This window comes from Monodelphis domestica, chromosome 1 (assembly GCF_027887165.1).
Source record: "Monodelphis domestica isolate mMonDom1 chromosome 1, mMonDom1.pri, whole genome shotgun sequence".
In the NCBI taxonomy this organism is placed as follows: domain Eukaryota; kingdom Metazoa; phylum Chordata; class Mammalia; order Didelphimorphia; family Didelphidae; genus Monodelphis; species Monodelphis domestica.
The window spans coordinates 320,196,322-320,209,285 of record NC_077227.1 but is presented as its reverse complement, the minus strand read 5'-3'; the positions used below and the strand labels follow the sequence as shown (position 1 = coordinate 320,209,285).

The 12,964-nt window shown below is 35.2% G+C and overlaps 1 protein-coding gene across 5 annotated transcripts in view; it reads left to right on the top strand.

Moving 5' to 3' along the window:
- Window positions 1–12,964, top strand: part of TRAF3 (TNF receptor associated factor 3) — a 157,816-nt gene that overhangs the window by 120,484 nt on the left and 24,368 nt on the right. For all 5 annotated transcript variants that reach the window (XM_056811222.1, XM_056811221.1, XM_056811223.1 and 2 more), the window contains 5 exons: window positions 165–216; window positions 1,370–1,474; window positions 4,010–4,177; window positions 7,655–7,735; window positions 12,481–12,555. In XM_056811222.1, the coding sequence (XP_056667200.1) occupies window positions 165–216; window positions 1,370–1,474; window positions 4,010–4,177; window positions 7,655–7,735; window positions 12,481–12,555 (481 nt within the window). The remainder of the gene's footprint in view (window positions 1–164; window positions 217–1,369; window positions 1,475–4,009; window positions 4,178–7,654; window positions 7,736–12,480; window positions 12,556–12,964) is intronic.

Sequence of the window (12,964 nt, the reverse complement as noted above, 5' to 3'; positions counted from 1 at the left end):
TAACAGCAAGACAAATTTGACAATTACAGTTTAGCATAATTATTTTCACTAAGAGGCATCAACTTGAAAGTTGCCTGACCAAAATATCTGTTGCAATTTTTACAAAAAAAGTAAAACTTCAAATAGTTTGTTGTAATGTAATTAATCTGTGTGTTTTCTCCCAGTGCTCCAAGTCCAAAATGTACAGCATGTCAAGAAAACATCATTAAAGATAAGGTATTTCAAAGTTCTTCTCAGTTACTTTGTGAAAATGTTTTTTATGCTTTGGTTGTAATTTTGAAATAGAATCTGTGTGAAAAGTAATTTTAAGAGATTAAAAGAAATTAAGAGAACATAAAAATAATCACATTTTCATATTTACAAAGTGCCTCATTGCTTCTCTTTTACTAATAAGGAATATAAGGCTCAGAGAGATTAAGTGATGAGAGATTCAACCACTTAAGTATGAGAGCTGGGATTTCCACTTATCCAAGGATCTGTTTAAAGTCTTCAAGACCAATACTCTTCCTGTTAAGTTTGGTTTTGTTATCATCATTGTTATTATACTTTTAGTTTTCTTGTTTCTTTTATTCACCTGGAATTTGTTCTACCATTTCCTCATTGTGTGATGGAAAATTCATTTACGATGCTTATGTTAGTAATTGTCACAACACCCTCCTAATAGGCTAGTGTAACTTTTATTTTTCTGGGAAACGTACTGTGACCCATGGCCAAATTCACGTAGGTCTTAGAAAGTCAATTTTCATATGTTTAAAGCCATACCACAATAAAACTGATTACTTTGTGGGAAACATTTAAACAGCCTCTGGATGGCCACCTAGCAAGAATATTGTAAAGGAGATTCATTCTTTGAATAGGGGGTTGAACTGAATGAACCTTTCCAATTCTGAGATTCTATATCATAAGATTCTGTTCTGTCTGTTTTTTTGTTTTGTTTTTCTAATGAAACTTAACTTATCTCTATATACTTTATTAATTTTTTACCTGAAAATTTGGTTATATGCTTGCCTTCATATTTGAAAAAGTTCAGCAATGTGGACATAGAGTATTTGTTTCCTTTAACCATATAATGTCATCTGAAAAGTCAATCATGTTGTTATTTTAAATAGTTTATCACTACCTCTGACCAGTTTTCCTTTAGTCCTGTCTAATAAATTTCATTAAGGTTAAATTGTTTTAATCGTGTTTCATAGCAGGAAGTTAGTTCTTCATTCTGCACAAAAATACCCAGATAGATTCTTAACTCTCTGTTGTCCACTTCAACGTTGATTTTATAATTTTATTAAAAGCTTTTTGCCTTATTTGATGTATTGGTTTTTTTTTTTTTAACCAATGCTAATCCTCTGAAATAAGTACCTTTCAATTTCAGGTATTTAAAGATAATTGCTGTAAGAGAGAAATTCTGGCTCTTCAAATATATTGTAGGAATGAAAGCAGAGGATGTACAGAACAATTAACCCTAGGACATTTACTGGTGAGTGTTGAACCACTGGTTATTAAGTTTTATATTAAGAAGCTGAATTCCTTAACATTGGCATGGTTTTTAAGTTTAAATAGCCAAAATTGTCTGGAATGTAATATAGGGCTCATGGTCTAACACTGAGTTGGTGAACTTTTTTCTAGTTCGAGTGCCCAGAGGGCAAACTCAAGCTGTCTGTGAGCCTCCCCATTACTGGTGTAATAATTAAAAAATAATAATATTTCTTCTACCCAGATATATATATATATATTTTATAAAGTTTATTAGGAATGGTAGACAGTCATTCCTAAGTAACCTGACCGCGTGGAGCCTAGCCTGCCAGTATCTTTCTCATTCCCCCTCACCTTCTGCTCTGTCTCTTCTCCTCATGGTTTTCCCATGGTCTTTTCCTCGGTCTCCCCCTATTCTTCCCCAAACCTTATCTTTATTGACGGAGAACACCATACACCAACACAACCCTGGTGTAACTGTGGTATGTCAGGAATGTTTGATAGACAGCTAAAGTTACTCAGGAAGGGGAGGAGATGAGCTTCCTTGACACACTGGAAAGAGTTGAGGGAGAAAGTGCTTGCTTTGGTTGGCTGGACAGAGGGGTGGGGCATGCAAAAATTGTCCTTGAGCACTGGGAAGAGGGGGAACTGAGCCCTGAGTGCCAGCTATGTACTTGTGCCGTGGCTTCACCAGTGAGGGTCTAGGGCCACCAAAATTCTAAGTTCACAGAGAGGTTGACCTAAAAGGGTCCTAGTCTCACTTTGGTTCATTATGTTCCTACCCAGAGTTTACTCTGAAAAATTGCCAGTTTAGCTCATGCTTAGGTTTTTACAAAAGTAGGCAAAAAAGTAATGCCTCTCAGGGTAGGACAGCTTTTATTCTATCCTCACAGAAAATGCAATAGGTGTATAGGATTCAATGGAGTCCAAAATAAACATAAATAGGAAAAAAAACCATAAAGCATTCTTAGTATACCCATTTTCTTGTGAGGAAGAGAACATTCCAACATTCTGATGAATCTTTAGCTTTCTTAGAGGGTCTTGCATAGTCCTTCCCAGATTGGTGATACTTCCTCTCACACAGACTTCTTCAGAGGACAATCTTGGGATCTGCTAGACTAGCATTTCTGTTGGACTCATGCTTTCTGAAATATTCATGTTAATAATAAGGGATGACCAGTGGAATTGCTTGTTGGCTCTGGGAAGGGGGAAGGAAGAGGGGAAGGAAAGAAAATTAATCAGATAAATATGGAAAAATATTTTAATTAATTAATTAAAAATAATAAAATAATAATAATTAATTAAAGTAATTAAAAATAAGATGACAAGGCCCTGATCTCTTCCCCTTTCCCCCAGTGATGGCCTTAGATTCTTTTGTTGGTGCTGCAGTTGCAAGGTTATAATGTGATTGATCTTCTTTCTTTAAGAACCAGGCTGCTCAGGAAACCCCTTTTACCCCCTACTTTTGTAGGACTTTTGTCCTGATCCCTGAATTCTCTATCTCAGGGTTATCCTTAAGGCAACTCCCAAGGCTGGCAAGAATTTTCTCTTCTCTGGATAAAAGGCAATATTCTAAGATTAGGCCACTTAGGAAATCAAAATCTTACTTCTACATAGAAGGTTTGAGTTCAGAAATATTACTTCTTCTTAAACCAAATGGACAGTCACTTGTCTACTTAAGCCATGCATTTTTTTGTAACTATTACTGCCCAAATTGCTGTCATCTCTTTAGCTGGGAAATTGTTCTGCTCTCAAATCTATTCTCAGAAAGGGAAAGAGAAAGGGAGGAGGTGGCCAGGAATTTGAGATCTAGAAACTTTCCCCTTAGACCACTTATGCAATTCCCCAAGTGTTTCTGCCTCAAAATCACTATTAACTATTAACCTGTAACCCTACCCAAGGCATTATTCTGAGAGTAAAACACAACAGAACACTGTGCGAAAGGAGGCCACCTCCTCTCCCACAAAAGTCCTAGCCAATTAAATAACCCCATCAGATAGTTGTGAGTGTGTATATGTATGTGTGATACCCTCAGAATAAAGGGAAATTTAGAATATTTGAGGGCAAAAAATTTTAAATCAGTCTTATATACTTTTAAATGTCACTTATAGTATTGTTATTCTTGCATAATTTCATATTAAATTTTTTAGAGGAGAAAATATCTCTACTTTAGAAGTGTTCTCACAGAACTCTCATTTATATTGTGTGAAGATTAGGGTTCCATCAAATACAGGTTGGGAAATTCTGCCTTAAGGTGATTTAAATTGGAATGTAGCAACCAAATAAGAACAAGCTTCCCACCCCAGAAGGGTACCTGAGATGTTGCTAGCATAATTCTTCAGGCACAGTTTAGCATCAGAAAAATAATCCTCAAACACAATATGGCCTCTGTTCAATCTGTTACTCTGTACAACTGTACAAAAATCTCAGACAGAGAACTACATATTTAAGATTAGAGCCAGTACTCATTTTGTTTGACATATTTCATATTAAATGTGATCTCAAAGAGCAAGAATTATATATGTCCTTTGTCTTATAGGTACATTTAAAAAGTGAATGCCAGTTTGAAGAACTTCCATGTGTCCGTGCTGACTGCAAAGAAAAAATCCTGCGAAAAGATTTACAAGACCATGTAGAAAAGTCATGTAAATACCGAGAAGCCACATGCCAGTACTGTAAAAGCCAAGTTCCCATGATTACACTGCAGGTGAAGTTTTTTTTTCTTATTTCAGTTACTCCTACCTTCTATGCAATTCAGATTGAAGTTTCTGTATCAAATAGATTGTCTCACAATTTTTTTCTAAAAATAAAAGTCATATATTCATATTCCCATAATTCTTTAGTATTTCTAAAGGACTCCTCTCACAACAGTCACCTAAGGGAGATGAGTTCCAAAGTTGAGATAAGGCAAAAACTCACCAATCAGAGCCAGGAATCATGATAGTTCTTTTTGAGGAGTAAAGAACTGTTGTAGAAAAAAAGGGTGAGACCTTTGTTCTCTCCAGAAGACTAAACTAGGAGCAATGGGTAGAAGCTGCAAGGAGGCCGATTTAGGTTTGTTATCAGGAAAAACAATTAGAGATATGCAGAAATGGATTAGGAGGCATTAGGAAGGAGTGGGGTTCCCCGGGCCAGAAGTCTCCAGGCAGAGATTGGATGACCACTCTGTGGGTACATTATAGTGGGGATTCTTTTTCAGGTATGGGCTAGACCAGATGAATGCCGAGGCCCCCTCCAATGCTTCAATCCTGTGATAGCATATTATCTGGGGCTCAATGTAGACAGGACGATGCTCCCACTTTGTATTTATATAGTGCTTTGGGCTTTAAAGGGAAAAGTGCGCTCATGTTGATTATCTCGGCTGCTCTCAACCCTCTGGCCTGGGAATTCAGAAGCAGTCTTATTATCGTGCTCTGCTTCCATGTCCAGTGATTTTGCCTCTTCGCTGTGCTGCTTCTAGTTGGAGTGATCTTGACAAAATTGCCATCTTTACTTTGTCATCTAAACCAAAGAGTGATAGAGGTATTCTCATAGACTTTAAATATATCTTACAACAACAACAAAAGAACTAGGGAAGCATGATCTTTTGATGAGCTGGATTCCCTTTGGGCTATATTCTTTGATATGCCAAAGAAGTTAAATGTTGGTATTCTCCCAATTAGGAGTCTATGTGTGGTATGGTGTGAGAGAAGCCCCAGGCCTAAAGAAAGGACCCTTAAGTTGGAATCCCAATTCTGATAAATGTACTAGTTGGGTGACTATTTACCTTGCAGGTTTGTTGTAAGGAAAGCACTTTATCGATACTAAAGCACTGTGTAAACATGACCTTTCATTATTACATAATGTGCACTGAATGAAGTGCTCCATGAGTCTTATGCCAAGCAAGGACTAAGACTTTCTCCCCCTGTATTTCAGCTGTGATACTAATACATTCATATTTTTATTCCAAACTACAGCTTATCCTAATTTAGTATGGCATCAAAGGTGAAGAAGTCCTTTCTTTCTCAGCAGCCTAATCTAGTGATTATTGAACAACTTCCATGAATAAAGGAAGGTGGCCCACCTGAGAATTTTGGTAGTGGTAATGGAGCTAAATTCAAACAGCTCCATATCAATTGTTGGTTTATGGGATAGAGGAGAGAAGCCCCATTTTTAATCTAAGGTTGAAATATTTGACCCTTTTAAATCCCTAGGGCTTTTCTATTTAAAAATGAAAATCATGGAATGGATTTTAGATATCATCTAGCTAAACCCTCTCATTTTACAAAACTTGCCCTTGGTCACATAGATAGTAATTAACAGACTAAGGATTTCAAACCTTCTCTGACTCCCAATCCAGCACTCTTTCCAACTGACCACATTGCATCTGCCCATCCACAGGCCAGGTGGCTCCTGTCACATGAGACAGCAGCATCAAAGTTTCCCCATGGAGATCTCGGGGATCTTCTGCTAATGAATTTATGTGTCCACCTCTTTCTTTGGCTTCATACCTTGGTTGTAAGAGATGATCATCTTTTATGGAAGAAGTTTTTCATTTTTCAGTAACTCAGCAAAGCAGAATTAAAGTATTTTATTTGGGGTTTGTAGAAGATCAGTAATTCATTTTGGGATTGTGCCTGTCAAAAAAAAAGCAAATTATCTATTAGCATTTGTTAGAAATGGCCTAACACCATCATAGAGAGCTAAATCTATCAGTGGTGTTAAATTTTGGTTTTTAAAATTCACTTCCAAATGAACTGAATAACACAATGATTACTTCTTCATTGGTACTTTGAGCTGCTTATTTTAGGAAACCTTCAGAGGTTCACTTACATTAATTTAGCAGAGACAGTATTAATAGCCTATTTATAATCTTTAATCTTTCATGATTTTTAATCATAACCATAAAATGAAATTTTAAATGATTTAAATTTGAAAATTTAAGGTGTTTGTTACAAAAGTCATGTTTACTATATTTAGAATTCAGAAAATTTTAATTGGTTTATTGATTATTTTATTAGAACATGAAAAATATAGGAGGAGATTTATCATTGAGTTCTTTGAATTTGAGGTTCCATTTTGAGGTTTCTAAATGAAGCTTACTGATAGCACTAAAATCTTCTGATGCCTCATATGGAAGTCACTGGATTTTTGAAGGCTATTTATTGTAAAAGAATGGAAAGCTTTATCAGGTCCTATCAAGCTAGGAATGTTTTCCCTCATCACCTCAAATTCTTAGAATCTGTGACTTCCTTTAAGACTCAGCTCCAGCACTCCTTCTTCTGGAAAGTCTTTCCTGGTCTTGCCAACTACTTGTAGTTGTAGTTGTAGAATCTTTAAGATTCCTTCTATCTGCTCTGTATTTGGTTTGTAGGTTCTGATTTTTGCCTGTTTTTGCCCCTGTTTACCTGCAGAGCAGAAATAGTGGTTTTATTTGCTTTTTAAAAAATATCTCCAGTGATTAACACTGTACATGGCATATAGTAAATCCTTAATAAATATTTTTTGATTGAGTATAAGCCCAATGACAGACTATGCATCTTTTATCTGAAAACTAGCCAAGCTAATTTTAGAAAACTTCATCACCAGATCATCAGTCATCAAAGGGATCAATATTTGTAACCACAGAAACTAATGAAGACCATCTAAGGCCTAGAGGAGTTGGCTGTCATCTACATTGGTGAAGGGGGCCAATGAAACCATGAATTCTTAAAGTACTGGAGCAGTATGAGGATATGCATAAATATACAAATCTATCATTTTATAAATAATGTGACTGTTATTGACTTGTAAAGGCAAGTGATTATTTGAATTCTGAATAAATCAGGATTTTGATGTTTTCACTGGGAATGAAATGGTTTCTTTCCCCTTATGCTCTATAAAGCTTGAAACGTTAATTTCTTAAAAGTTTATTTATCCAATACCAGAGATTATTCTTTAGTACAACAATATGAAACATTCCAGATAATAAAGATCCTTTTAGAAAGAAAGGGCTAGAGGTTCTGGTAAGCAAAATACAAAACATTTTCAAATAATGTTATATCAATATAATATTTATATTAAATTACATTCATTACATAAACAAGTTTTTATTGGAATGATAGTAATAAAAGGTTTATTTCTTTCAGTTAAAAATTCTTGGCTAGTTGGTAGGTATAAGACTGTTTTTAACAAGTTCATAGTAATTTTTTCTTCTTTTCTTTAGAAACATGAAGATACAGAGTGTCCATGTGTTGTTGTCTCATGCCCACATAAATGTAGTGTTCAGACACTTTTGAGGAGTGAGGTAAGATAGTTCTACTAATTGCTAAACCGTAAATAGCTGCTTATTCAGTGTTACTAGTTTTAGAAGTTTAGATTAGATTATGAGACCTTCTTGGCTTTTACAGAACTCATTTGCTCTTTAAACTATGAAGTGTATTAAATTGATGGAATATTAAATGGTGGATGGATGTGGTTTTGTAACTTTTAAAAAATGGTTTTGTAAAAATGTTTTTTCTTTGAATAGGGAGAAAAAAGCTCTTGCGGTAATATGCCTCCTTATGTTATTCATTGCATATCCCTTTTCAAAATAAATTTGTAGTAGCACATTTTCATCTGTATCATCTCATCAGAAACAATGAATTAAATTTTATGACAGTGTTGAAAATGGAATTTTTTTTAGCCCAAGAATTTAATTAGCATAAGAAATCATCTAGGATACAAGAAATTTAGACTGTTGGCACCAATTTGATAGAGATTTTATGAATGAAAGCTTTGAATTCTGATAGAAGGTAGATACCATTTGATTAAAAATTAAAATAAGAAACCAAATAGTTTCAAATCTAAATTTTCTAGGGAAAAACAACAATTCAGGGATAGCAACTCAGGTGATTAAAGACCTTGAGTACACAATGTTCTAATAGAGATGAGGAATGAGAAGCCTGTCTCCTCTTTCTTGATGTACTACTAACAAGGTGTGTGACTTAGGCAAGTTGCAACATCTCTAGGTTCAATTTCTTGCTCTATAAAATAAGCGATCTGTACTATTTCTGAGATTCCTAATAGGTCTGATATTCTTTATTTAAAGATTCTGCCGAGCTCTAAAATTTTAAGTCCCTTTCCAGTTTCTATTGGAAATTTTTTTTTCTTTTGGCTAAAAATATTCGTTTTTTTTCTCTCTGACCCTACAAATGGTGAGAATAGAGAGATGAGGGAAGATGGTAAATATAGAAGACACAGTTATGATTATTTTAGATATAACTCAGGAAAAAGAGTGACACTTTCAAAATCAAATAAGGGGCAGCTAGGTGGCTCAGTGGATTGAGTTACAGGCCTGGAGATGGGAGGACCTGTGTTCAAATCTTGCCTCAAACACTTCCTAGCTCTGTGGCCCTGAGCACTGCCCTTACTGCTTTTTTGCCTTAGAAGTGATGCTTAGTAAGAAGGTTAGGGTTTTAAAAAATTAAAAGAGGTGGCATTACATATGTACATGCATATTTTTATTATTACATATATGCATATGTAAATTCTATGAAATTATTCCAAGATCATATTGAGAATATAGTGACTATAATATTAAAAAGTAATTTTCAGTTAAACTTTATAACAAGATCTACAGTTACATTGAGTAGATCTACAGTTACATTATAGATTCATGGAATGGTAAAATGGGAAGGTGTGTAGTTCAATCCTTCCATTTTACAGATAAGGAGGCTGAAATTCAGAGTGCTAGGGATGGGGTTCAAATCCACATTGCACCCCAAGTCCATTTCTCCTTCCATTGACCCCTGCTGCCTCCTGCCTCAGCTCCTGGGTGGAACCGGAGCTCTAATGCTGAGGCTTCTTAGCCCCAGGCTGCTGCCCTTTCCTCTCCCTCCCTGTGGCCTCACTCTCCAGTGGTGCACTATTGACACTTGGCTTCACTGTCATTGTGTTTCAGTGGCAGCAAATACACAGTTACAAATAATAGAGTCATAGCTCAGATGCTTTGTCAGTGGTGTGTGAGATGAATATAAATTTTAGGAGACTTCAATTCGATAAAATCAGAGTCATCTTAGACAAAATTTCCAGGATCTTATTCCTTCTTGTATAAGGTAGATCACTAGCTGCCGGTCGGAGAGCAATCTAACTTTTTGTTGCCAATTCCCATTTTTATAGCACTTTAAGGTTTACAAAGCATTTCCCTCACAACCACCCTATGGGACAAGTAGTGCAAAAATCATTTTCTCCATCTACTGATGAGAAAACTGAGACTCAGAAAGCTGAAGTGACTTGGCAGGGGAGTAGGCCACCTCGTACAAGCGGTATAACCCTCACTTCTGAGCCAGGGTCAGGGTGAGCGTGGCATGATGAAATTGGTTCCAGGAAAGCCGCATGCACTGTTTCGAAATGTCTCTCACAGGGACCTGAAACTCCATCACCAGAGAGTTATTCCTTTGGTTTCTAAAGGCCTTTTGGACTTAGCATTGCCTGTTAAAATATAAATATTCTCCCTGCTGAACACCTAAGCAGAGACCAGTTCCTAACAACTTTATTTCTACCAGATATCTACGAGATAGCTGAAACAGAAAGGGTCTAGGAAGGAATGGGACGCTACTAGTACACATTGTGAAGCTGCTATGCACAAGCTCAAGGGGATGCAAAAGGATGATCAAAGACGAGGTGAAAGGACTTCAGAGACTCTCATTTTGCCAATAATTAGCCATACCTCGAACCTCTTGATATTGCCTCTTGTTACTAGGATAGCAGATAAGGTGGACTATAGGTCTTTATATACATATATAGACATATATATCTATATTTGTCCATAGATAGCCATATCTATATCTTTATTTATCTCAGTCTATATCATTCCATTCAAATAGTTTCTAATCTGAGAAAAATGCCTATTTTTTTTTCAACATAAAACATCCTTTTCTCAATGGCATTTTTTTTTACTTGTTTTTGGACACGATAGGATAAGCAGCTTCCATCTTGTCTCAAACCTGTTCTAATTTTTTCCTTAAGAATTCAGTCTTCTGTTTAGTCTAGGTTTCTGCTAATATTATCTGGGGTTTTTTTTTTGTTTAATGTCCATTAGTATTAATGAATGGAGGTTACATTGAGGTGATGTTTTATATCTCTAATTTCCTCTCATAACCATCATTCAAGAAACTCCTGCTGGGTCAGCAAAGCTCTGCAGAGTTCTGAGAAGAATACTTAGGTGGCCCACTTGGGGAGAATAAACAGCACTTTCTGTTCAGAGTATGGCCTCACTAGCAGAAAATCAACAAACCCATTAGCTTAACATATTTGCACTTACGTTAGAATCATCTGTGGTAGGGAAAGAAACAGAGTGCCAAGGGAAGAAATCGTTCTGATTATTTTAGGTATATAACTCAAGGACAAGACACTTTAAATGAAAATGCATATAGAAAGATACTTTGATAATATATATAAATGTGATATTATAATATAGTTACATTAAAGAAGTATAGTAGTTTAATATTATGATTGGATGATTGCTCAGATACATTTTTTCATAAAATGCAGATCGTTCCTGCAGCAGCATTAAATGTATGTCATGATATATTTATGCATAAATACACATAGTACAGTATTGTTGCTACCATTATTCATCTGTTTTCTCATTCCAAAAATGTTGGTAATATATAATAGGATTAGTAGCTATTTTTCTTACCCTGTAGTTCATGATTACTTAATGGTATAGAAAGGGAAACATTTCTAAATGTGATTATAGTTGATTATTAACAAAATGTTGCTTTATTCTGGCACAGTACCCTTTTTTAAAAAGTTGTTTGGGCAGTGGTCATTGTAAAAATGATCTCTGAACAGGTCTATGACAATTGTACATTCTAAAATTATTAAAAGGACAGGGGAGTAGGGAAGTCATGTCATATATTCCCTCAAAATTATGTCTTAAATCAATGGTACCATCTCCTCCTTTACTGTAAAATAAATGCCAACATATAAAAAATGAACATTCTGTATACGGGGGAAACCAGGAGTTGGTCCTAGAAAATAAATCTGTATTTATTAATATGTATGAAAAACTAAGATGAGCTGAGAGTACTTCAGCTATGCTGAACAGAAAAAATAACTTCCTTGGACTCTTTATTGCACTTTTGTGTACCATTGGCACCTGAATTGATGTCTAATTATTTTCCATAAATGAAATGCACCCCTTGAGTTTTTAAATATTAATTTTTATATTTAGGGAGATTATTCTTGATAATTATATTAAGATTTATGCATAGGAAAATTAATAGTATATTCTTTTAAAATACCATCGTGTAATCATTTGTGAGAGAGACAAATTAATTTGATTTAATAAAGAACATTTCAGTCGAACTAGGATTTTTGCCTGAAGGAGTTTTCCTCTCCCAATTCATATGAATTTTCTCCACAGTTTAGTGGATCAACATTAAAACACATACATGCACACACACACACATACACATACCACCTCTGAGTTTCTTTTTAAGATTAAATGCCAAACAGTCATTATAAGGCTACATTGGAGAAGAAAGCATTGTTCTCAAAAGAGGAAAAAACTCATCTCTAATGATCCCATGACTAATTGTACATTGTGCAAGCTTGCCTTGAGAATATTTTTCACTTTGTGTTCCTGTGTACTGTAAATAAGATGTGTGATTCAGTTGCATCCTAAAAATACTGTATGAGATTTGTGTGTTTCATGCAATTTTCATTTTTAGTCCATAAATGTGCATTTTGGGTTGTTGTTTTTGTTTTTGTTTTTTAATTCTGGCATTGCAGATGGCTTGTCACATTTTGAGCAATTTGTTCTGAAGAAACTACAAGTTTTAAGAAATATTATATTAAATGTATTTCTGTATATTAGTGTGTGTGTATACATGTGGGTATACTGTATATTGCTGCATATGAGTCTAGCAAGCAGATAATATACACACCTGTATATTTAGAAACACCATTCTTAGTAATGCAGCCCAGATGATCTGTGCCCTTAATATGTTTGAGCATTATCATGCGAACGTTTGTACCAAAACTCACCTTTTTTTCCCGTTGCAGTTGAATGCACATTTGTCAGAATGTATTAATGCCCCAAGTACCTGTAGTTTTAAGCGTTATGGCTGCACTTTTCAGGTCAGTATATAATGATTATATTTCTCAATTGCTGAAAGTCTGCAATAAGAGAAACTTATATTGACATTTTAATATTGCAAGTTCTGGACTCCTCTAGCCTTTATAAGGAAGCAGAAACATCTAGTTGTATGAATGAGTTAAGTTGTATGCAGCAGGTCGTGGTGTCTGCTCTTTATTCCTGTGATGTCTTGAGGCATCAGATCACTTTGGGGAGGTAGAAGTTGTCTTTCCATTCATAACTTCTACAGTAAGAACATCTTTTGCTGTCTCTTCAAAAATAAAAGTACAAATACTATATTTTGGGATTTTTCTAAAGAGTTTGTAGCAGATGTTTTACCTTATTTGAAAAGAAACATTGAACTGATGGCCATTTCTAGTATCTGCAGCATTTGTAGTATTTCTGTAGAGT